General features: G+C 41.9%; 2 protein-coding genes and 1 long non-coding RNA gene across 5 annotated transcripts in view; 2 read left to right on the forward strand and 1 right to left on the reverse strand.

Annotated features, from left to right (window-relative positions):
• The window catches only part of LOC121721437 (rhodopsin-like), an 8,096-nt gene extending 2,409 nt beyond the window's left edge, over positions 1-5,687 (forward strand). The window contains exons 4-10 of one of the 2 annotated variants that reach the window (XM_042108357.1): positions 269-403; positions 663-802; positions 1,778-1,916; positions 2,370-2,484; positions 2,757-2,837; positions 3,129-3,654; positions 4,868-5,687. In XM_042108357.1, coding sequence (XP_041964291.1) covers positions 269-403; positions 663-802; positions 1,778-1,916; positions 2,370-2,484; positions 2,757-2,837; positions 3,129-3,654; positions 4,868-5,139 — 1,408 coding nt within the window. In that variant the 3' untranslated portion in view covers positions 5,140-5,687. The remainder of the gene's footprint in view (positions 1-268; positions 404-662; positions 803-1,777; positions 1,917-2,369; positions 2,485-2,756; positions 2,838-3,128; positions 3,655-4,867) is intronic. The other variant, XM_042108358.1, reaches the window with a different exon arrangement.
• Positions 5,688-6,218: 531 nt separating this feature from the next.
• On the forward strand, positions 6,219-19,945 carry iffo1b (intermediate filament family orphan 1b). Of its 2 annotated transcripts, none has more exons than XM_042106007.1 (9): positions 6,219-7,641; positions 10,465-10,525; positions 12,768-12,863; positions 14,248-14,388; positions 15,070-15,257; positions 15,417-15,540; positions 17,319-17,411; positions 18,024-18,154; positions 19,615-19,945. In XM_042106007.1, exons 1-9 carry the CDS (start codon positions 6,614-6,616, stop codon positions 19,718-19,720), a joined length of 1,968 nt encoding a protein of 655 aa, XP_041961941.1. In that variant the 5' UTR covers positions 6,219-6,613; the 3' UTR covers positions 19,721-19,945. The 2 variants fall into 2 exon arrangements, with proteins under 2 accessions (XP_041961941.1, XP_041961942.1); XM_042106008.1 differs by having other exon boundaries at positions 17,322-17,411.
• LOC121720150 lies at positions 10,184-22,859 on the reverse strand. The gene is made up of 3 exons (XR_006034464.1): positions 22,773-22,859; positions 21,997-21,998; positions 10,184-10,194 (listed from the first exon to the last, which is right to left on the reverse strand). It is a non-coding gene; the product is annotated as an uncharacterized LOC121720150 (long non-coding RNA).
• Positions 22,860-23,161: the final 302 nt, after the last annotated feature.

Consider the following 23,161-nt stretch of genomic DNA (forward strand, 5'->3'; position numbering starts at 1 on the left):
TCTTAAGATTTTCTGACTATAATTGTAATATTCCATATGGAACATTTATAAATAAATATATAAGTATATAAGTCAGCAGGACACCCAAGTCACAAGACTTTCTCCAACATGTCATATATAGTCGTTCTTGCTTTTTCCTGATATATAGTACAGTATACTGGCACTGCCTGAGGATTCCTCATATGGGGATGCTTTCAGCAAAAAAAACCCAACAAACATTAGTATGTCATTTCATGTCACATTCATCCCATCTGATTCTCATAATCAGATGCCCAGCAGGGATTCTCTTCATGGCTGATTGGCCAAATCAAAGTGAACAGGGGAGGGCTACTGCAGGGGGCCACATAATCAGGAGGAAAGCAGACCTTCGTGGTTCTGCGTTGTGGAATGGAACCGCCATCAGGTTCTGTGTCGTCCTGAATTATGTTATACAAATGATTAGGACTACTTACAGGCTACATTTACAGATAGCCTCCTTGTAGTAGTTTTACCATTTTATTACTATAAATAAGGACCTCATTTATGTAGGGATTTTAAATCTGTCTGTGTAATAGCATCACTGCCAGCTGTAATTAAATGATTGTAACAATTCCAAAGTTGCAAGATGTCTTCAATTGATTGTGATGTGTGAATCATGCAGTTGTCTTTGGTCTCTGTGATAGCCTGTCTCATGCCTGGGTGTTTGGTCAGACTGGGTGTCTGTACTACGGGATGCAAGGCTTTGTGTTTGGCATCGGCTCTCTGATCACCACCTGCCTTATCTCTCTAGACCGCGCTTTCAAGATCTGCAGCATCCAGTACGGTAAGAGGCTTAAATGGGACGGAATCACCAGAAGCCTGGTAGTCTAAAACATTTACCACTTTGTTGGTTCGTTTTTTATGGCAATTAACATCTTTTTTTTAACATATGCTTTTCATTTGCTTGCCCTTTCTGTGTTATTTTGGAGGCAAAGCAAAGAGAATGCTTCAGATAATCTCATTTTAAATTATACTCAAATCTTTTCATTTGGAGCAATTTATGTTTTGAGCAAAGGTCCTTTGGGCTTGAGTCCTCCTTAGACAACAGTGATGAAGTTTTCTCTTCACCATTTCCGGCCTCAATTGTCAGTCAGCCTGTCTCCAATTTTCACAATTGTGGTCAAATGTCATTCACCATTCATCTAATCCTTTCTGCTTTCTGTAGCATGAATGCTTTCTCCCTTCTTCCTGTGTTACCTTGGTTTCTATCTCCCATCCTGAATTCTAAGGTCACCATAGGGATAGAGATTGTCTTTGTGCCCTGGTCATTATGGCACAGCACAACGCACTGGGGTCATTATTGGGCCTGTCATCTGTCCATCAATGGGATTGTGACTACGCATTATGGAGCTATGAGATATTAAGCTCTAATTACCTGGACTGATGCTATCATAAACCCTGTGATGGATAATGATTGTACATCAGCAAAGCCATACTGGCCCTTTTGATTAGACAACGCCATGTTGTTAACATGATGTTAACAGTGTGCGTCATAGAATTTCAGAGTGGGAAGCAGTGGATGAATCGTAATTAAAGTCATATATGAACCAGCCAGTCAGCCTGTTATTGTACTGTATGTTTACACTGAAGTCATTTTAATAATACAGTATGTGCAAAGGATGGCATATCCTTATCAATTTGGCATTACGAAGTCTGTATAACTACTAACCCAAATATAAAGTGTGATGTTATATAGCAAGATGTGTTTTGGTTAGGGTCGGTCAATGTACCTTTATGTCTCCCACTTTCTCTGTCTCAGGCCAGTGGGTTGAAAGGAGACATGCATCTTTGTCCATTGTGCTGGTATGGATCTACACCATATTCTGGGGATTACTTCCTGTTTTTGGTTTCGGTAGCTATGGGCCAGAGCCATATGCCACAAGCTGCACAATTAACTGGTACGTTATGCAATCAGTGGTACACCTGTTTCCTTCCCTACATTTCTAAAATTCAAAAATTCACCTGAAGAATTGCTTCAAACACACAGGATGGTTGAGCATCCCTTTAAAGAAGATCTGTTTCCTCATTAAACATATAATACAAATTGCTCCCCATTCCTAACACACCACTCTCAAATATTAAAAGAGATTTCCTAAATCTGAACAGAGAGATTCACAGTGCATGATGGACTGCAACAAAATGGATATCTTCCCCTATTGTAGTAGATCACTACCTGTTCTTTAGTCAGTTGGATTAAAGTTGATCTTCATGAGATCCAAGCCCAATCAGCCCCAGAGTTTTCCCTAGCATCAACTGCTCTCTGGGCTGCATGGTTGCATACCATCTACACTGCTCTCACATGGCCCAAAGATAAAAAAAAAAACCTTTGTGGTTCCCATATATCCCAACAGGTGGAGTATGAAGTCATCTCTCAATGACAAGATCTACATCTATCTCATAATGTCCCTCTGTTTCGGAGTGCCCACCTTGATCATCATCACTTCTTACATCGCCATCATGGTGACGGTAAGGAGAAATGTTTTGTGTGGCACAAAAAGCATTGTGTCTACGGAAACTACTACTGGGTGAGAGACATGGTGGTGGAACAGTTGAGACTATAGAGTGGGGTAGGGGGAACCATCACTGTATATTTTATACAGCAAAAAAACAAAACAAGTACATTTAGCATAAACTTGAAAACTTGAAAAATGGTACAAGAATTGTGCAATTTTACTTTGAGGGTTGTGAAATTTCTTCTCAGGAATGCAGTAACAGTGCTGATGTTTATATTCTTTTAGGTGTATCGTTCTAGTCGTACCTTGGCATCCATTCCATCCTCAACTGTCACACACAGCAGCAAAGAATTGAGACTCACAAAGGTGATCTTTTTCATGTGTCCATATCTCTCCTCTTTCACTTTGAGCTTAATGCCCTATTTATCTAAGTTCGTCTACTGTATCTCAATGTCAGGGAATTAGATTTCCCTGGGCATAAAGTATATGGAACTAAAAACAGTCAAAGCTGTTTTAATGGCTTATAGAAAACCTTCTGTTCAAATTTTTAAGTGTAATTTGGGGTGTCCTCTATGGCAACAATGTGAATAACTACATGCAATATGATTGTGATCTATAAACAAATGCAAACAGATGAACGAACCTCTTCCATTACAGATCGCTGCAGTGGTCTGCTCATCCTTTCTCTTGGCCTGGATGCCGTACGCTATCGTTTCTCTCTACTCCGCACTGACAGCCAAGGAGGAACCAGGAGAATATGTAGGAATCCTGACAGCTGAAGCTGGACCGACAGGGCAAGCGACCCCCAAGCTGGCCGATTTCCTCGCTTTCCCGTCGCTCCTCAACTGGACCTCCGTGGAAAATTACACCACTATCCACGAGACTCTGGACATGTGGAGTAACAGTACAATGCATTCCAACTTCAGGCCGGACTTCAACCCGGTGTCTTCAGTGGGTCCTGGTTCAGTCCTGGGGCCCCAAAGCACTCGGGCCGTGTCCAGCCTGCCTCCGGAGGTGACGCTGATCCCAGCTATGTTCGCCAAATCGCACTGCATGGTCAACCCCTTCATCTACCAGATCATGAACCACGAGTTCAGGGCAAACGTGTGCTACATTTTCTGTGGGAGAGGCTTGGACAGAGAGATGACAAGCCGAAGAGGGAGAGAGGGGAGTGACTCTGAAGGTAACATACCCACTGACACACACAAAAGCCAATCAGAGGCCCAGTGAGAAACGTACCTAGCAGATACAGGTTGGTAGCAAGCCTTTCGAAACTGGGGAATATAGCACACACTGAGATTTCCCCCTCATATTCTGTGCTTTTCTGTGAAATCTTCACTTCAGTAGCACACATAGTCTACGCCAAACTTTCTAGATTTATTCGTACCTTTGTATTCCTACAGTACAAAGGTTTTGCAGAAGGTTTTGTTAATATATCATTCGTAGCCAAATTTATATAACAGTGTATTTTGCCGACAGTGTATGCGCACTGTGGCCACAGCGAAGTCAGACGCACAAAATGGGCAGAGTCAGGCCGAAGTTAATTAATAAAAGATAGATAGATGGATCAGAATTGAACACTAGTTACATGTGATTGGTTTATTCAGTTTCACTTCACTGGAGCGATTTCGCCCATTTCAGAGTCCCCACTTTGGCGTAGCTTCCTGCTACCTGTATCACCGCCTTACTCGGGCCCTTTATCCCTAAAAGCATGGCAAAAAAAATCTGACTAGGCCTACTTACAGTATTTTCTGATTTATTGAATGATAAAAAAGATATCCAAATTCCTTCTGTAAAAAAAACTTTATCCAACGTTCAGATTTCTATTTTGCAAATGGATAATGGCTGATTTGCATATATAAATATAATATTTCAGAACACTTGTAATATAAACAATATCTATTAGTTTATAGACAAATATATTACTTTTGTGAGAGAGTTATAATGGAGACATCATTTATTCCTAGTCTAATCACCTTAGAAGACGGTCCAACCACACTAACATTTGAGATGTAGGCTACAGAAATATACAGTTATACATATAATACGTAAGGGATAATGTATAGAACGCCGGTCATTATTGGGAAAATAAGTCCCGACAGGGCGAACTTGTTCTCTTTTAATTTGTCCTCCTTCTGCTACAAGAATTTGCTGTATTTTAAATTTAAGCTCCATCTGTCTGAGCTCATCTTTTAATTTCTATACCAAGGTGTTCAGTGAACTTAGATGTGCATCAATCGTTCGAGTGCATCGATATGATATCAGAAAGAGACAGCCACAGACCTCATGACTGCTCTGCACCCACATCATTTTTGTTTGTTTTGTGTGTGTGTGTGTGTGTGTGTGTGTGTGTGTGTGTGTGTGTGTGTGTGTGTGTGTGGTGTTTCTCTTTGCAGGCAACCGTAGCAGCATGAACCTGTCCTACTGCCACAGCTGGAGGAAGAGCTCTTCAAACACCCCGAATCAGGGAGACCACAGGAAGAAGAAGCTCCAGAATCCGGGCAGTGAAAAGGGCCACCGCAGCTCCTGGCACGGCAGCGGAGGCAGCGACTGGGCCTCCCTGGACGCAGCCACGCTGGACACCCAGATCAACATAGAGGGGGAGAAAGGAAGTGAGAAGGGTCAGGGAGGGTCCACCTCCAGCAGTCTGTTAACTTGTGAAGACTGAGGTGATGATTATGGTATGGGGAAATGGCTGTTAAAAATATATTTATTCTTATATGAAGATCTTTATGAAGAAGTGTATATTTTATGAATTTTGTTTATTTGTAATTGATTTAGAATGCATACTTATGCGTGCTTTCACTTTGTCATTCCTCACTGATAATGCTCTATGTGCATTAAGCTGTTTCATTTGCATATTCATATTTGACTAGATGGCTATTTAGGTGAATAAGTAGCCTATATCTAGAACTGGACAGACTTTTACCTTTAACACACTGTGTAGCTCATATGGACATCTTCTATTGACAATCATCCAATGACAGCCAGCAAGAGCATGTTGTCTATGTTAACCTTGACACTATGGTCCTGTTGCTCCCAACTGTCCTGATTTGATTTATAGAATGATGCCATGACTCTCCATTTAGAGTAGGCATAATATTAAATGTAAACCTGTATATTTTTGTTGAAAGTCAGTGAAAGTGTCTGTAAAATCATTGTACTGTATTTACTTTATTTAAGCCTGACAGTATAACAACAGCAGAAAAAGATCAAAACAATAAATGTTTCAGCAAAAGAAAGAGCAAGTGTTTTTGTCCACAATGTCAATAAGACCTAAACAACAATATGCTTATATTTGAAACATAGACTACACAATAAAGAAAGTCATCTATCTCTTCTTTCCCCCCAGGAAACAAATGAAAAGAGACAAATCAGACTCGAGTAAACTACTGTAGGCCTTTCAAAGATTTAATGTAGACGATTTAAAGATTTAATTAGCCTAACCCTGGCTTCAAGACTTTTGAGGAGCATGACGTAACCATTAAGCTTGGGCTACCGTAAATGTAAAGGTTAGGCTACATAGGCATGGCAGTGTCGATTAGAAATACACTACTATTTTCACTATTTCATTTTCACATTTTCTGATTACTGTGTTGACTAAAACACTTGTCAAATATAGCCTATATGAAAGAGAAAGTGTCCCAAATTGGCTTATTAAAATAAATATGCGCCTTCTACTTGAGTCTTTACGGGAATATCCCACATGCTGCATTCACCCTTGCAGCTTTCTTCGTTTCAGCCAGTCAAGGCAGATGCACGTTCAGCTGAGCAGTCTATTTTAATTTCATTAAGTCGATGCTCATAGAACAGTGCGGCTTTATTCTCTTTATCTGCTGTATATATTGAACGCTTTGCAAAATCACGCTTGATTTATTTTTGGTTTTATGTCAGTGCGAAAGACAAGGCTTGCGTAGTATTATTTAAAGCCACGGTAATCGAGTAGCCTAGGGCTAATTGTACTGAACGGTTTCAGAGTTCTTCAGACGACAAACCAGTAAGGCTATTTATTACTTGGGCTGCTTATGTAACCACATGAAATGTAAATGATAGCTATCTCGTGGGCGTTAAGTTTATTACAGTGGCTACGTTGTTGTTGGATTTTATTTCATTTAGTCGCTTGTTCCTCATAGCCAGTGTTCATGCCAGATCTGCAGCGCTTTAGGTTGTACAGTAGCATGAATCCTTTGTTGGGAGGGAACGCGCTTCTTCAACAACAACAGCAACAAAATCAAGAGGGACCCAGTCATCCGGATTCGCCATCGGGCCTTTTGCCCGAAGCTGCTCTAGGTGGTCCATATCCATCTATCATCCTCGGGGAGCAATCAGGGCTGGGTCTAGAGAACATCTCATTTTCTGGGCCGGAGTTGACGGCATCCTCCCAGTCAGGTTTGGCATACCTGCATCTAAATAATTCCTTCCACCGCTCAGCAGCGCAACCCCCTGCAGCTATGGCTTTAAGAAACGACCTGGGATCGAACATCAGTGTCCTTAAGACCCTCAATTTGCGTTTCCGATGTTTTCTAGCCAAGGTCCACGAACTAGAGAGGCGTAACAAGATTTTGGAGAAACAATTACAACAAGCACTTGAAAATAACTGCGGAGAGAACGGATGCGGTGACGATAGAAGGGGACATACCAGGGAGATTGGTGTACAGACCGGGTTTGTCGGGACCATCCCAGTGAGACCCGGGTCCCTCCCTTTTCTAAACACCAACAATGCTGCCAAACGCCCGACCAGTTTGTTTACACCGCCTCTCACCTCCGTGCTCAAACTGGAAACTAATAAATGTGACGATGAAACATCAACTTTAAACACTCAAGATACCAATTCGAACGCGAATCCGACCATCACTATCAGCCTGTCAACTCCGACAGAGGCCTCCGCCAATACCAACAACTCCAACAACGCGCCAAATGTCAGCAGCGTCAGTACCCACACTGGGACCTCGCCAAATCCTCCACCAAGATTTCTACCAGGCACCATTTGGTCATATAACCATACCCGAAAACTTGGATCGGGCTTGGAAACAAGGGTGACCAGTCCTGGTGTGTCATGGGTCCACCCTGATGGAGTCGGTGTCCAGATAGACACCATCACACCAGAGATAAGGGCCCTCTACAATGTCCTGGGCAAGGTGAAGCGTGAGAGGGATGAGTACAAACGCAGGTAGGCCTAAATGTGTTTAGCTTAACATTTATTTAAACGGTGTTACTACAGTCAGTAAGGAAATGGTTTTGCCAGAAACGTGCAGCTGTGAAGGTCCTATCCAGTGATCGATTTGTAGGCTATAGGTCTTGCTGTAAACACCTTGCACTTGCAGACCAGTCAAAGCACTGCCGCAGCGAACTCAGCAGAAACTTGCCATCTGTCTCGGCCACGGCACTAGCAGCAAATTCAGTCCCAGAGCGCTGTCCACTCGCGCAGTGCTGGACATAAGCAGCTCCGAAAATTCTACCATTGCAGATACTGGAATTAGCTTAGCCTGTGTAGCCCGATGAATCTAATGGTTAGTTGGAGTCGAGTTTGGAGTGCACAAAGCAAGCAATTGGCCCAGCTAAATAGATTTTTTTATTTGAACAGAGAGGGCCTGTATTGTCACAGTTGCATTTCTGCACTGTTATAATGAACTGTTAAAAAAGTTGCGCATTATAACACAAGTTATCTTTAGTTTTAGTTCAGTGTGATCATCTGCTCAAATATCTGATACATTTCGACATTTTCTATTTGGCCTACCACTAGTTGCCCCGATTACAGTAGCCAACCTCACAGCATAAGGTTATGAGTATGCCAGGGAGGCACGCAGGCACAGGCAGCTGACATTGATATGCTATCATTAGAAATAAACAGCTGCACTTTTGAACCTGCTCTTGCACACAGTTGCATCACAAATAACCAACAGTACTTCTGATCTGGGTCATATATAGTATGAGTTAGCGTTTTTGTAACCCTGTAACTATATTAGGCGTGTGAATGAATTGAAGATTATCATTATAAGGCCATTACCCTTTCTGCCTATTCATCTTTAGGACTGAACACTGATGGGGAAGAGATGAACATTTGCTATGACAGTTCACATATTACCATTGGCCTCAATCATATAGCTACACACAGAACCACTTTTATTGACTTTGGTCCTATCAAAGTCCTCCTATAAGTAATCCTATCCTATCTTATTAGATATTATTATCTAAAATCATATGGTATGGGTACAGAGAGAGGTGAAACAGTGAAGGGAAAAAGAGGAATGGTGGTTTGTGCTTGGAAGTAGGTGAAACATCTTTGACATCCCTGAAATGATTGATGTGAGTCATGGATGTTATATGCATACAGGCCTTCTTTGTGATGGGTCTAGGCCTGCTTTACAATGACAGATGTGATATACATACAGGCCTTCTCTGTGATGGGTCTAGGCCTGCTTTACAATGACACTTTCATCATAGTTTGTCTGCAGGCCCTATAGGTGCTTTATGAATAGGCGCATTCCTGCTGAGGTGTGCATGTTATGAGCCAGTACAAACAGTGCTGTTAAGGGCCTGCTCTGCTACATGAAAGCAGTTCTTGTTTGATTTCATTTACCTCTCTTTCTGTCTATGCCTGTCTGCTGTTTCTTCTCTTCTCTCTCTCTCTCTCTCTCTCTCTCTCTCTCTCTCTCTCTCATTTTCAGCCTGTTCTGTGTCTCTCTTGTGTCCTCTCTCTGATCTCTCTGTTTTGCATATTACACCATTATTCTCTTGTCAACCGTTTGTGGGACCCCCCCACCACCCTCTCTCATTCCATCGTTGCTGTGTTTGCCCCCCCCCCCCCTCTCTCTACTGGCCGTCCTCCCCTTGGCTTGGCCTCTCCCGTGCGCACCACTGTGTCGCTACTACACTGTATCTGCATTGCAGCACATTCTCTAGCCCTCGCTACCTGCTGGTGGCTCCACATCACGCCATCTCTCTCTCTCTCTCACTCTCTCTCTCTCTCTCTCTCTCTCTCTCTCCATCTCTCTCACTCTCTCTCTCTTTGTCTCTCATTTTCTTCATCTGTCTCTCTCTCTCTCTCTCTGGTCAGTTGTTTTGATATGTTATTCCTTTTAATCTGTGCATGTGATACATGTGGGTCTAACAGGACTGTTTGTACTGTTATCATGTATCATGTGTTTCAATGTGGCGATGGTGCCATGGTTTGATTGATTCAGTAAATGAGTGTTAAAGCTCTCTCTTTGATGTACCGCTCTCTAATGTTACAATCTCCTCCCTTTCCTCATTTTCCTACTCTCCTGTTGTTCTCCCATATATGTGTTTTATTCTCCTCTTTCCACTTGACTCATTCATCTCTCCCTGTGAACTTGTGAGCTGGCAGCTCGGCAGTGTTAGTAATGGGTTGCCTTGACCTGCCTCTCATCCCTCGAACTCGTTCTAACGAGCTTAAGAAATGCTGCAACTTGCTGAATGTTAAACAGGCCTTACGTAAGGGTGCAGCGTGCCGTGAAGAGACTGTGCTCTGTCTGTACGCTCAGTTCTGAATGCAGCTACTGTGCTCCAGCACTCGAAAGTCATGTTCGCCAAGCACGACAGAGTGGTTCTAGCTGGCTAACTCGGTTAATACTAGCCACGGCCAAGCTCTCTCTCTCTCTCTCTCTGGCACTCTTTCTATCATTCTCTCGCTGTCTAAACAGTACAAACACACTTGTTCTTGCTGTGTTGACCTATGATGAAAGTTATTTGCCATCACAGACTATTTACATGCCATATACAATTCATCAGCAAATTCGTTGTCATTAGAAGGGTCAGGACTGTTTTTTTATGTTTCATTTGTGTTTTAACAAGAGTACTATCAACATAACACTTCATAATTCCAGTATCTAAGACTTCAACATGTCTTTTGGAAACAAAAGTTCTGTTCAATTTTAAATCACAGCATTTTTAAATGAAAAGATCTGTTAGTTTTAATTTCTCACTATATCTAAGAGTTTGTTTTTCATTTTTGTTTTGTTGTTGTTCTCAGATGGGAAGAAGAGTACACTATGCGTGTGGACCTCCAACAAAGAATTGGTGATCTTCAAGAGGTACAGAGTAAAACATTATTCTCTCTCTAACAAACTCAGATACCAACACCACACACTGCACACACATTCACACAGACACTATTTTATTAATCTGTAATTAAGCTGTTTGGTGCAATGGCCTCCACCCTGTTGCATACTCTGCGGTGTCCTTCCTTCGTATCTTGGCACAGTTTCCTGAGCTGTTCCTACTTTGAATCTGATTAACTCCAGTGCCCCCACGTTAACAGCTTAGGGATGCTCGCACCTGATGTAACAGGAAGGAATACGCTGGGGGAGGCTTTTTTAGACTCAGGTTTTGGACTTCCGGGCTCCAGGGCTGAATCAGTTAAGTGGATAAGGTGTGTTGATCCTATGTTAGTCTGTTTGTTGTTTACAACCTTTGGTGACAGCGCGTGCCGTGGCTCAGGTTAACTTTGGAATCCGTTTTAAACATTGGAAACTGTTTTGGAAAAGATACAAAGATTTACTGAAGTAGTGGAAGTACTGCCAAATGAATAGTTACGAATAGTTTTAGTGAATGTGATGCCATCCTTTCTGGAAGTGGTAGTAATTTTTACTGTAGTTGTGAGTGAAACTCTGTACACTTATGTTTATCAACACAGAAACAGGTACATGGCACCTAAATAAATAAATACAGGGTTCCCACTCAAATGTAAAATTCCATGACTTTTCTCTGACTTTCCCTGACAAAAAACCTGAATTTCTATGACTTCCTATATAATGAATGGTATACTGTAATATACCACCCAATGATTTCAGAGCACCCATGTTGCCGTCAAGAATCTTTTTACTTTTTTAGAGCGGGGGGTGAATAAATGGCCATTGAATAAACACAGTTGGGCTACTCAAGCAAGTAAAGCTAATAAGCAGATATACACAAATTCTGCGTAGAAATATATTTGTATTAATGTACTTTGGCAAGAAAATGATAAATTGCTACAACAAAATTCCCTGAATTCCATGGCACAAAAATGTTTGGAAAATGTTTGGAATAGACTAAAATTCCATGATATTCCAGAAATTCCATGACTCTGAGGAACACTGTAAATAGATAAATACATACATTCCTAGTAATCTTCTAATAATAATTGTTCAAAGAGGGAGTTGCTTGGGGAATGATTGATTTTGAGGTTTACCCATTCAATCTTAAATTTCTCCATATTACCAATAAACTGAGAATCGGTGAAGCTGCTCCGATGACAGGTGGCTGTGAAGCTGGCGCCTGCTATTTGCTACCGGCCTGTCAGCCCATGGAAACACTGTACACATCATCTCTTGTCATACAAACTCACTGTGTTTTCACTACTAGAAAATGCTGAACTCTGGAATTTAGCACCAGAAAGAAAATTCCCACTTTATACTAGTTCCTATAGTTCCCACATTCTGATTCTTTGGCCCGAGGGTTTTTATGGATTGGTTCATGTTTTTATGGCCTCTTACTGCAAGCAAATATAAATCCCTTTAAAGACAAACAGCACAAAATCTGCAACTCTCTATTTGCCATGCCATCTGAATTGAATCATTGTTGTGATTCTCACGCTGAAACGCTGAACACAAAATCTATAGCACTTTAGAGTACTGTAGACTTAATTGTGCTTTGTGAGCTGTAATAAACTAAATGATATGAGCGTACTCTGACATCATAGCTGGTGTGGATAAAAGCAATATTTCCATTTTTGTAAAGATCTTATGGGTTGAAAATGGTTCATCCAATTCAAATGCTAATGTAGAGTCAATCATTTTGGACTTCTCTACACTGTGAAGTGGGTTAAACAAGCCAACAGGACACGCATAGCTGTTTTCATTTGAGCCAGGTTTTCAACATGTATTGTATGTCCATTCTTACCGTGTTCTTATGTTCTCAAATATAAGATAAGATAAGATAAGATAATACTTTATTTTGTCAGACAGGTCTGAAATTTGCTATACTTTACTTACAGTATGCATAGACAGTCTGCTCCAACAAAGTTAAGCCCATTTGGTAATATGACAGCCACTGTCCATGACTGTGAGTCTCATGTTCATGTGCTGATGGAGACTCATCATTCTGTGGAGTTTCATTCTCCTTCCCTTCTCAACTTTTTATAAGCTTTTTTGAAAAAGAGTTGGTGGAATTGGGCACAGAACTGGAGATGTTGGAATTAAGCTGTCTCATATGAGATCTGCGCAGTGCGCACCATAGAGTAGAATGTCCACTGTAATGTCCTGTCGTGCTGACCGCAGTTTGTCCTTCTGCCCACAGGACCTGCAGGAGAGCGAGGTGTGCCAGGACGAGCTTGCGCTCAGGGTCCAGCAGCTGAAGGCCGAGCTCGTCCTCTTCAAGGGCCTCATGAGCAACGTGAGTCTCCCAGAGCGTCCAGCTGTGTCCAGCCGCAGCTTTCACAGCACACAGGGAAACGCAAGTCACCATGTTTAACAATATTCTGCACGAGGCAGATTACCTTCACTGTGATGGTGACACAGCTGGCTGCCTTGCATGCTATGGGTTGTTGAAAACTCTGTGTGACAATATTTATAAGTGGGAACATCAGGCATTCGTGCATTTGCCTGTTTGACTTCTTGCGGTTAAATCAATAGTTGAACCATTTGTTCGGGCTGTGGTGTGTGTATAAATAAATATATACTATTTATAAAAATAAATAGTAATAAATATACATACAGATTCCATGAAAGGCCACACACATAGTTATTCTGACAGTATAGAACAATGTACATGCACACATTTGAGTGGGATTAGTTCCCCCTTACAGAAAACCTTGTACGATCTTCATCTAACTTAATCTAGATTGTTATCATCAGTATGGCCCACCGATCAATAACATGCCTTCATCAACATGCGCGTGTGTGTGTGTGTGTGTGTGTATGTGTGTGCGTGTGCGTGTGTGTGTGTGTGTGTGTGTGCGTGCGCGTGCGTGTGTGCGTGCGTGCGTGCGTGTGTGTGTGTCCTTGGTTCGGCTTTCAGACATTTGGTCTCCCTGCATCTTCAGCTCTCCTTCTCTCTCCTTGGACCATGCACGCTCTCTGTATTGTATTTATTTGAACTCATTTTCCAAGTGGTCATGTTGAAATTCCCAGAATTGTTTACGCCTAGCGCTCTAATCTTTATGTCGATTACTGGCTGACACACATGGGATTTCTCCCCATAGACTCACATCTTTATCTCTGTGACTTTTCACAGGATCTAAATTGTTTGTTTACAATATTATTAATATTTAATCTCCCTTCTGGCTTGACTTTTTGGACTTAATCTTTCATATGTGTGTTATTGAAAACAAATAAAAAATCAGCATACTGCTCTTTATTTTGAAGTTTTACTTTTTCTTTCACTGCTTGTGCACACACTACTGCTGTATACATACTGCAGTCTTTTCCCACATTTACATCTGCACTCATACATATATAGTGTGTGTGTTTCCTAACATTTATATCTGCACTCATACATGTATAGTGTGTGTGTTTCCTAACATTTATATCTGCACTCATACATGTATAGTGTGTGTGTTTCCTAACATTTACATCTGCACTCATACATACGTAGAGTCAAGATGCCATTCTGTTTAAATGGACAGATCTTTAAATGGCCACATTTTTAAGCACATGCACTGAACACACAAAATAAAACAGGATAGACAACCGTGAAAATCGAGTCACTGAATTTGACAAACAGGGTATTGTACTGGAATCATGGACCTCACCTTTAAGTCTGTTTGTCTCTGTTTTAGAATCTGTCCGACTTGGAGAGCAAGATCCAGGAAAAGGCGATGAAGGTGGACATGGACATCTGCCGACGCATCGACATCACAGCTCGTTTGTGCGATGTGGCCCAGCAGAGGAACTGTGAGGACATGACGGGCATGTTTCAGGTACTGAGTCCGCACGCTGCACACATCGCTGGGCCGACTGTCTGTGTCAGGTGGGGCCTGCAGTTTGGCATCATGCTGTGATGTCCATTTTGTCTATTTTAGTTTGTCCTGTGATGTCCATTTTGAGTGTCATCTGACCTTGACCAAAAGTAGTGCCCTTTATAAGTTAATTTTGCATTTTTTTTTTTTTATATTATATCAGGTAATCAGCAGTTGTGTTTTTTTCCCTTGATGAGGTTGCTTTTCCAACACATTGGTAGATTTAAAATAATGAATCGATTAATCGTCAATTATGACTTCTAATAATTATGAAAATAACATAATTGAAAATATAACAAAGCTGCTTTCCATTTTGCAACAATGCTCTTGTTTTTAACTTGTTATAAATCCAGCATATCCCTTTGCTTTACAGCGGTAACTGTTGTATACATGATCCTTTTTACATGTATTTTTATTGTTATTTTTATTGAAACTACTGTTAATGTTTAAAAGTTTAGAAAATGAATGATGATTCCAAATCATTGAGACATTGTGTTAAATAATTGTGATCTAAATATTGACCAAAATAATCATGGTTGTTATTATTGCCATAATTTAGCTGAGCAGCCCAAATTTGAAATATCTACATGGAATTGTATTGTTTTTAATATTGTGCCTGGTGCTTTTCCAACATTTAATCAGGTGCCCAGCACTCAGTCTGCCATCAACTGTCGCGCTCGGAAACAAGCCCCTCAGCCAGTCAGTGGCAGTGAGACGGATGAGCCAATGAGCACCTCAGATAGTGATGGGGGTGGAGCAAAGGACGATGACATCTGTAGTGCTTCAGCCAATCAGATAAATGAGGAAATGCAGAGAATGTTGTGTCAACTGTAAGTAGCCTGATCATGCAATCGACTGTAAATTTCCCATTTTTGAATTGTGAGCTGGCGTGATTTCCTGTGTGAATATTGCAACATGGTCTTGTGGTCTGTAGGTTGCATATGTGTCAACCACAGTGTCACAACAGTTTGTTTGTGTGTGTTTACCAGGAGGGAGTGTGAGTTTGAAGATGACTGTGACAGTCTGGCCTGGGAGGAGACAGAAGAGACTCTTCTCCTGTGGGAGGATTTCCCAGGATGCACCTTGCCTGCTGAAACACACCCACAGGGGGAGGTACGCACATCCAGTATTGTCAGTTGTGTATGTCATGTGACCCACTGAATATCATGTGAATGCATTAAATCTTAAAAGAATGCTATGTGGAGGTTTTTTTTTGTTAAAACTTTTAAAAAAAGACAGAAATATCAACAGAATATGAAGAAACAACCGTTTTGACATAATGCCGAGAACGCCTACGCTCTCTGTGTTGGCCAGATATCCACTGAAGTTAGCATACAAACCAGCTAATATTGAGCCGGTTGTGAACTCACTTGGCACCACTTTGCACTATGATGCAAGTTAATGGAAGAGAGCCATGTGGCTGCGCTAAATGTTCTCAGTGATGTGCCCTCAGTTTTGTACAAACATACTGCAAAATGATGTTTTGCTGTTTATGTTGATGTTGATTCCTGCTGTTCATGGTCATAGTCATGTTGTTGTGTTTAACAGTTTTTGACTCCTGGCAGTGCATGTTGTACTGTGAAGGCCTTTACAGATCCCTGGTACAACATGCAGCGCGTTTTGCAGCTGTCACCAACCAGTTGTTCATTGGCTGTAAACAGCTCATGAAAAACAGTTCTACATGTTTCAGCCATTAGAGCCATTATCTGGTCAATATGGTTGCTTCATGGGCTGTGTCTTCTGGATAATCGCACTATCAGTCTGTGTTGTGTGCAAGTTGACAGCTTATACAGTGCTTAGATCCTCCCCTGCTCTGTGTATTGCTGATTTGTGGAGGAGGTGAAGCACAAATCCAGGTCCTACAGCTTTGTATCCCTCCTGATTATCCAGGGCTTTTATGTGGCTTTACTGAAGTCCTGCTGAGATTAAGGAAAACCATTAAAGGGTTGTTAAGATGGCGATTGTCAGGACAAAACAAAAACAAAAATCCCTGTCAAAAGCAGCTTCATGCCTCTACCCTCCTGAGAGCTCACGTCAGCAGCAGAGTACACTCTGTACTCTTTACCTCTCTCTCTCTGCACTTTCTCTCTCTCTCCCTCTCTCTTTTTTCTTTTGCATCTCTCCATCTCACACCATCTCCAGCTCAACCTCACTCACTAGCCTCGCCTTTAAGCCAAAGAGCACACTCTATTCAATTGTCTATTAATAACATAAACAACGTGGGCCTGAATGGCAGATTAACATATGCCCTTGAGAGTCTCGGGGAAATAAAGAGACACTTGGTCACACACACTCGCTGGCCAAAACAGGGTTTTGGTGGAAACAAAAGTGCATGTTGTGTGTTATGTCTGTATGCTACTGAGACCCTTGAATTTCCCCTTGAGGATCAATAAAGTATCTATCTATCTATCTATCTATCTATCTTACAAAGTGTAATCTTGTCTCTCCTGGTTTGGGATTCTTTTTTTATTCCAGCCCTGAAATCTAATAAGGAAAAGCACAGGCATATTATGTGTCCTGTACCACAGCCACAAACATCACCTCATACTGAAAGAGCTCATAGAATTCACATTGATCACACTTTCATCACACATTATCACTTCCTATGTTTTACTATATGACCTCAGACCATCTGTGTTAATTTGATACTGGGCAGAGTCATGACTGCGCTTTTCTATGTATATACTTTTCTATGTATATAGTCTGTTGCGCACACACACACACACACACACACACACACACACACAAACAAACACACACACACACCTGTGATAGTCTGCATCAGTTGGTTTGGTTTGACACTTTGTTTAGGTAGTTTTTGTTTTTTGGATTAGTGTGCCTTAGTAGCTGCCTGCGAGTGTGTTTGTGAGTCTTCTGTCTGTCTGCCACAGCAGGAGGAGTGTTTGGAGAAGGTGATTAAGGACACTGAGTGCCTGTTCAAATCCAGAGAGAAGGAGTATCAGGAGACCATAGACCAGATTGAGGTGGGACACTGTGGCAACTTTCTCTCTCTCTCTCTCTCTCTCTCCCTCTCTCTCTCTCTCTCTCTCTCTCTCTCTCTCTCTCTTTCTTTTTGTGAGTGTCTGTGCAGCACATGTGTCTTTCTGTGTATTCTTGTGTTCCAGGTATGTCTGGTTATCCCTGTCCCTTTTGTTGCTGTACTTACTCTAGTTATATGCCTGAACTCTCATTTGTCCAGTTTTGTGTGTTAACTGTTTGTTTGTCTTGTTCTATGTGCATCAGCATCACCATCCATGACTTACTTAGACAGGAACCAGAACCCTCCATAGTACAATGGATGCGTGAGTGTTATCCATAGGCTCGTTTATGCTAAATACGGATATGGATACGAGCAAAGCCTTCACTCCGTATTCTGCATTCATTTCATCCTCATTTTGTCTATTTTCTGGAAACTTACAGATACAGACAAAATGGAGCAGCGTCTCAAATGGACATAATTATTTTCATATGAAAGGGAGCGTATGTGAGCCTTAAACTCTCCCCTCTCCTCTCTCCCCTCTCCTTTCTCCTCTCTCCTCTCTCCACTCTCCCCTCTCCTCTCTCCTCTCTCCTCTCGCCCCTCTCGTGGTGTCCAGTTGGAGTTGGCCACGGCTAAGTCGGACATGAACAGGCACCTGCATGAGTACATGGAGATGTGCAGCATGAAGCGGGGACTGGACGTGCAGATGGAGACCTGCAGGAGGCTCATCACCCAATCTGGAGACAGGTACCTACTCTCTCTCTCTCTCTCTCTCTCTCTCTCTCTCTCTCTCTCTCTCTCTCTCTCTCTCGCTCTCTCTCTCTCTCTCTCGCTCTCTCTCTCTTCTGTCTACTCTCTCTCTCTCTCTCGCTCTCTCTCTCTCTCTCTCTCTTCTGTCTACTCTCTCTCTTCGGTCTACTCTCTTCTGTCTACTCTCTCTCTTCTGTCTACTCTCTCTCTTCGGTCTACTCTCTCTCTCTCTGTATTCCAGTCTCTCTTTCCCTGAATGTCTATCTGTTTCCCCCTTTCTCTCTGTCTATCTCTCTACCTGTCTATCGTCTATCAGTGTATCTCTCTCTCTCTCTGTTTCCCAGATTTTGTCTTTGTCTATCTTTATACCTCTCTCATTTTGCCCCCCCCCCTCTCTCTCTCTCCTTGTTTGTCTGTCTCTTATATCTCCCTGTATTGTCTCTATGTCTCTGTGCACCTCTTTCTCTCCTTGTTACGGCTCCCACACCAGGGTTGTGCAAAATTCGAATTGCAATTCTGCTTCCTGTTTGCTACCTCAATTGAAATGCAAGTGAAATTCAAGAATTGAATTGGAATTTAAGAGCCAGTTCAATTCTGGAATTCAATTCTGGAATTTTGCACAACCCTGTCCCACACACAGTTGCGTTCCGTCAACGCATGCCAGTGGGTGTTCCCGACGGTAGCTATGCAGATGACTTAAGGTAAAAGCGTAATTTGATTGGCTGGTGCCGTCTGTTGTTCGCTTGTTCGTAATTTGATTGCCTGGTGCCGTCCGTCGGTGCGGCAAAAGTTGAACTTCTCAACGCGAGCGACGGGAGCAACGCAGACCCACAATTCAGTTCGGCAACGGATGACGTAAGCCCATGTAAAGTGAACGGGATGCATCTCCAGCACTGCAATGCATGCAACTGTGTGTGGGAGCCGTTAGTCTCTGCTACTTTATCTCTTGGTCATTGCTCTCTCCTCTGTCTCAGTGTCCTCCTTTTGGGCTTTCACTGACCGTTGCCTCCTTTCAGTCTTGTTTTCTTTCTATTTCTTTATTCTGTATTTCCCCTCTTTTCTCTGCTGTTCAACCCCTTGGAGTCTTTGCTTCTCTGTCATACATACACACCGTATCCATTTGTCTTCTTTTCTCTGGTGAGCTTGTCAAAGGGAATTTGATGTGTTTCTCTGCGATGTGTCGTGCCAATGCTGTTCTGCAATCCATTAATGTCTGCTGGCGCTGACTATCTCTCTCCTCTCTCTCCAATGCCCACCTCCCTCCTCCCCCTTTCTCTGTGCTTCTCTCTCTCCTCCCTCCTCCCTCTCCCTTTCTGCTTCACTCCTCTCTCTCTCTCTCCTTTCCTTCCCTCTCTCACCCTACTCCTGCTGTCTGCACTCCCATCATTTCTCCCTGATTCACTTCCCCCCTCCCCCTCTCTCTCTCTCTCTCTCTCTCTCTTTCTCTGCTGTCTCAGTAAATCCCCCTCTCCAGTCCCTGGAGTCGCTGGAGGCCACGTGGACGAGGGCACTGAGGATGCGGAAAGGGCGGTGGCTCCACCCGTCGAGGCTTCCAGTAGATAGTAGACGAGGTCGCCCAGTGTGCAGAAGAGAAGAAGACAAGACTTCCACCACCCCTCAGCCCATGCCCTGTCATTAGCATCATTCTCATGCCACTCGGGCTTGTCTTCCAGTGGGTGCCACATACATACCACTTTTGCATAGGAGGAATTTCCTTACACTGAGCTTTTGAAGGGCAGGTAACTCTGTTTATTATTTAGTGGAATCAAATATATGTATGAATAGTAACATCTTGATTGTGGAACTAATTTGATTTATATTTTTGATTCATGATGATATTGGAGTGCATATGTAGTATGTCCATACCATATAGCATCTAAGCAGAGACTGCCCCCTGCTGGTTGACTGTATGGTCCCATGCTCACATTTTGCACACAAGTGACAATGACAATGGCTAGGAATGCTAGTGACCATCATAAATCAACAGTTATATTTTCTTAGTGGAAACCACAAATTATTTTCATTTTGAAAATGCATCATTGAAAGACTGGAGATGTTGCTGAAAACATGGATGATTCCTCTCAGCATAAAGGTTCATATTTGTAATGTATGTATGTATGTAATGTAATGCTGTCAAAAGCTTGTCATTTACAAGCTTTGACAAAAAATGTTGATGAGTTGAAAAGCAATCCAAGCCCTTAACCTTAGAGACCTCATTCTGCCCACATCACTTAAAGCACATATAGGTTTCATTTAACAATAATAACATCATACATCTCAGGCTCATAGTTGTCTGACGCAATAACCAACAGAAATGTTATACAAGCTTTGACATTCAGCTACAATTCAACTTAGAAGCACCTCATTATCCAATAATCACATGGTGTCCAGTACATCACAGGCATCTCATTACATATGTCACTGGATCACACCTTGTGCATGTATATAATATATATATATAGGTGTGTGTGTGTATATATATGCTGTATATATAATGTAAAATATACATAGCTACTACCTGTAAATAGCTATGCGGACCTTTGGTAAGGTCACTGGGGCCTTTCGCTCACTCTCTGTGTCTGTGTGTGGGATTGTGTGTGTTGTAACGCTGTATAGGGCATGTACACATGCTTTATGAAGAGGCACGGCGAGGCTGGAGATAGATGGATAGATAGATAGATAGATGGATGGATAGATAGATAGATAGATAGATGGATAGATAGATAGATAGATAGATGGATAGATAGATAGATAGATGGATAGATAGATAGATAGATGGATAGATAGATAGATACTTTATTGATCCCCAAGGGGAAATTCAAGGATGACACAGAGAGTGGTGTTGTTTGCCCAAGGGCATGGGAACGAGGGCTGCACTGGGTTGAGATCATCTATCTGTGGCCTGGTGTTAACACTGATGCAGAGGCTGTGGTCTGTCCAGGGTGTCACTGAGAGGAAGTTCCCATCATTGGCCTCAGTTGTCTGGTGTCTGGTGCGTATACCGTAACCCCAGCTAAATCTCAGCTGGTGAGAAATGGGCTCGAGTTGAGCCAGGCTAGGCTATCAGCAGATTTCTATTCTGTCCAAATATTTTGGACACATGCTTAATGACAGACTTTGTACTGTAGGATGGCTCCTACATGCCACATCTGTTAAACCCAGGGCTTGTGCAATATCTGAACCCTTACTCACAAGTCCTGGTAAGTGCTTGAATTTTTCTGTTAAGGCCTACATAAATTAATGAATTGTGTGAGCTAGTGGTTAGTTTGTGCCCTTATTCCCTCCATACATTCAGTTTTTTCAGGTGTACACAATAAATAGTTATGGTAAGGAATTCATATGAATAAAAAACATGAATGTGCACTTGAAATATAGGGACAGAGGCACAGAAAGAGGTCCTCATGCTGATGCTTCAGATGTTTTTTTAGGATCCTTGAAGTGGGAGGCTTGCTGTGTGTTTTATCTGATTTAGATTAGTTTTGAGATAACACAAGTTGTCTGAGTCCCAGTACGCTTACTAGGTATGGTCTCTGACTATCAACAAGGAACGTGCGTAGTTACCAACAGTCACAGGACCGTCCATGATGCATCCAGTTTCTATGAGTAACTGGATGAAAAAAGCTTAATAGGAAATATGCCATAGAAGAAAGTGATTTTGCTCAGGAAAGGGAAAAAATCAATTCAGTTCAATTTTATATTTCTTTTTTCTTTTTTTCTTTCTCACCTTGATGAATGGCTGTTGTCTGTGAGAAACCCATACAGTACTTCAACTCACAGGAATAGATTGTTTCTCGCGTGCCAAAATCTACAGGTTACAGAGGTCACAAAGGATGTCACACTACTATCTGCTATGAAAACCAACCTCTCTATGGTGCTCAGTTCCTATATTCCTAATCTATTTTGAAGCTTAAAGCACAGCCGTGCAAAACAAAGCAAAGACGAAAAGGAAGCAGCAGCTTTTAATGAAACTGCCACACTGATGGGTAGTTCTTTAACAGCCAAAGCCTATGAGATCATGATGTTTAGTTATGTTGTACAGGTTTTCATTTGAGGTTGTGTAATGTCTTTTCATTTTATTATGAGGTAAAAACACTGATTTTGTTTTGCATTTTTTATGTTGACTTTTTCTTATGATGCTACTGTTACTATTGTAAAATAGGTCCATTTCCTCTTGTGCGTATATTGCCACACGGAGATCATGTTTGTTTATGAGGAAATGTTGCTGAAATGCTTTCATGGATGACACCTGAATGTTGAGACATGTTAACCATAATGCTGTCTGGAGCTTAATACTGTTGAAGTTCAGTTTAAAGATTGTATCAGTGATTGCAGGCCTAAAAAAGGCCCAAACATAAATGATCACATTTATCTAATCTTTCCTAACGATCCGCTAGCTGCCCGCCCCATAAGCAGGCCGTAAAAAAAACGTGTCTCTGTAGGCAGCCTAGGCTCTGAGATCTGCACACAACCACTCAAAGGCAAAATTAAGTGTTCCAACCAATAACCGACGAGATGTGCTTTCAGGAGAGTTTCAATTGCATGGGAGGGAGGGGGAGGGAGTAGCAAGGCAAGCTAGCTCTCTGTTTTGTTTAAACGTCAACAGAAGTGACGTTACCCCCGCCATCGCTGATACAACCTTTAATCTGCCCCCAAAATGAATAAAATGTGATAATTGGATGATAACTAGAGGGACTAAAAGGACTAGAGTCTGATATTGTAATTGAATAGATGTTCGCCATAATTCCTATTCTGTTCATGAATGAAATCTTCTTACAGCCCTAGGAATTGAATTGTTGCAGTTGCTCCAGGCAGTATTGATGGGATGAAAGCATTCTTCTTATGATAGCAAAAGAAAAGATTTAAGGCTTTTTTCTCTTTTTCTGTATTTACTATATATGTGTGTGTGTGTGTGTGTGTGTGAGAGAGAGAGGGGTGGCCATATATTGTAAGCATGTTGGCGTGTGCTCATTAATTTTGGCGTGTTTGTGATGAGAATATGTTTAT

The sequence above is a fragment of the Alosa sapidissima genome, chromosome 10 (genome assembly GCF_018492685.1).
Source record: "Alosa sapidissima isolate fAloSap1 chromosome 10, fAloSap1.pri, whole genome shotgun sequence".
In the NCBI taxonomy this organism is placed as follows: domain Eukaryota; kingdom Metazoa; phylum Chordata; class Actinopteri; order Clupeiformes; family Clupeidae; genus Alosa; species Alosa sapidissima.

Coding starts and splice junctions, on each gene's coding strand:
- iffo1b (XM_042106007.1), top strand. CDS start 6,614: ATGCCAGATCTGCAGCGCTTTAGGTTGTACAGTAGCATGAATCCTTTG. Junction 12,864..14,247: donor TCAAGGGCCTCATGAGCAAC/GTGAGTCTCCCA, acceptor TCTCTGTTTTAG/AATCTGTCCGACTTGGAGAG. Junction 17,412..18,023: donor AGACCATAGACCAGATTGAG/GTGGGACACTGT, acceptor CGTGGTGTCCAG/TTGGAGTTGGCCACGGCTAA.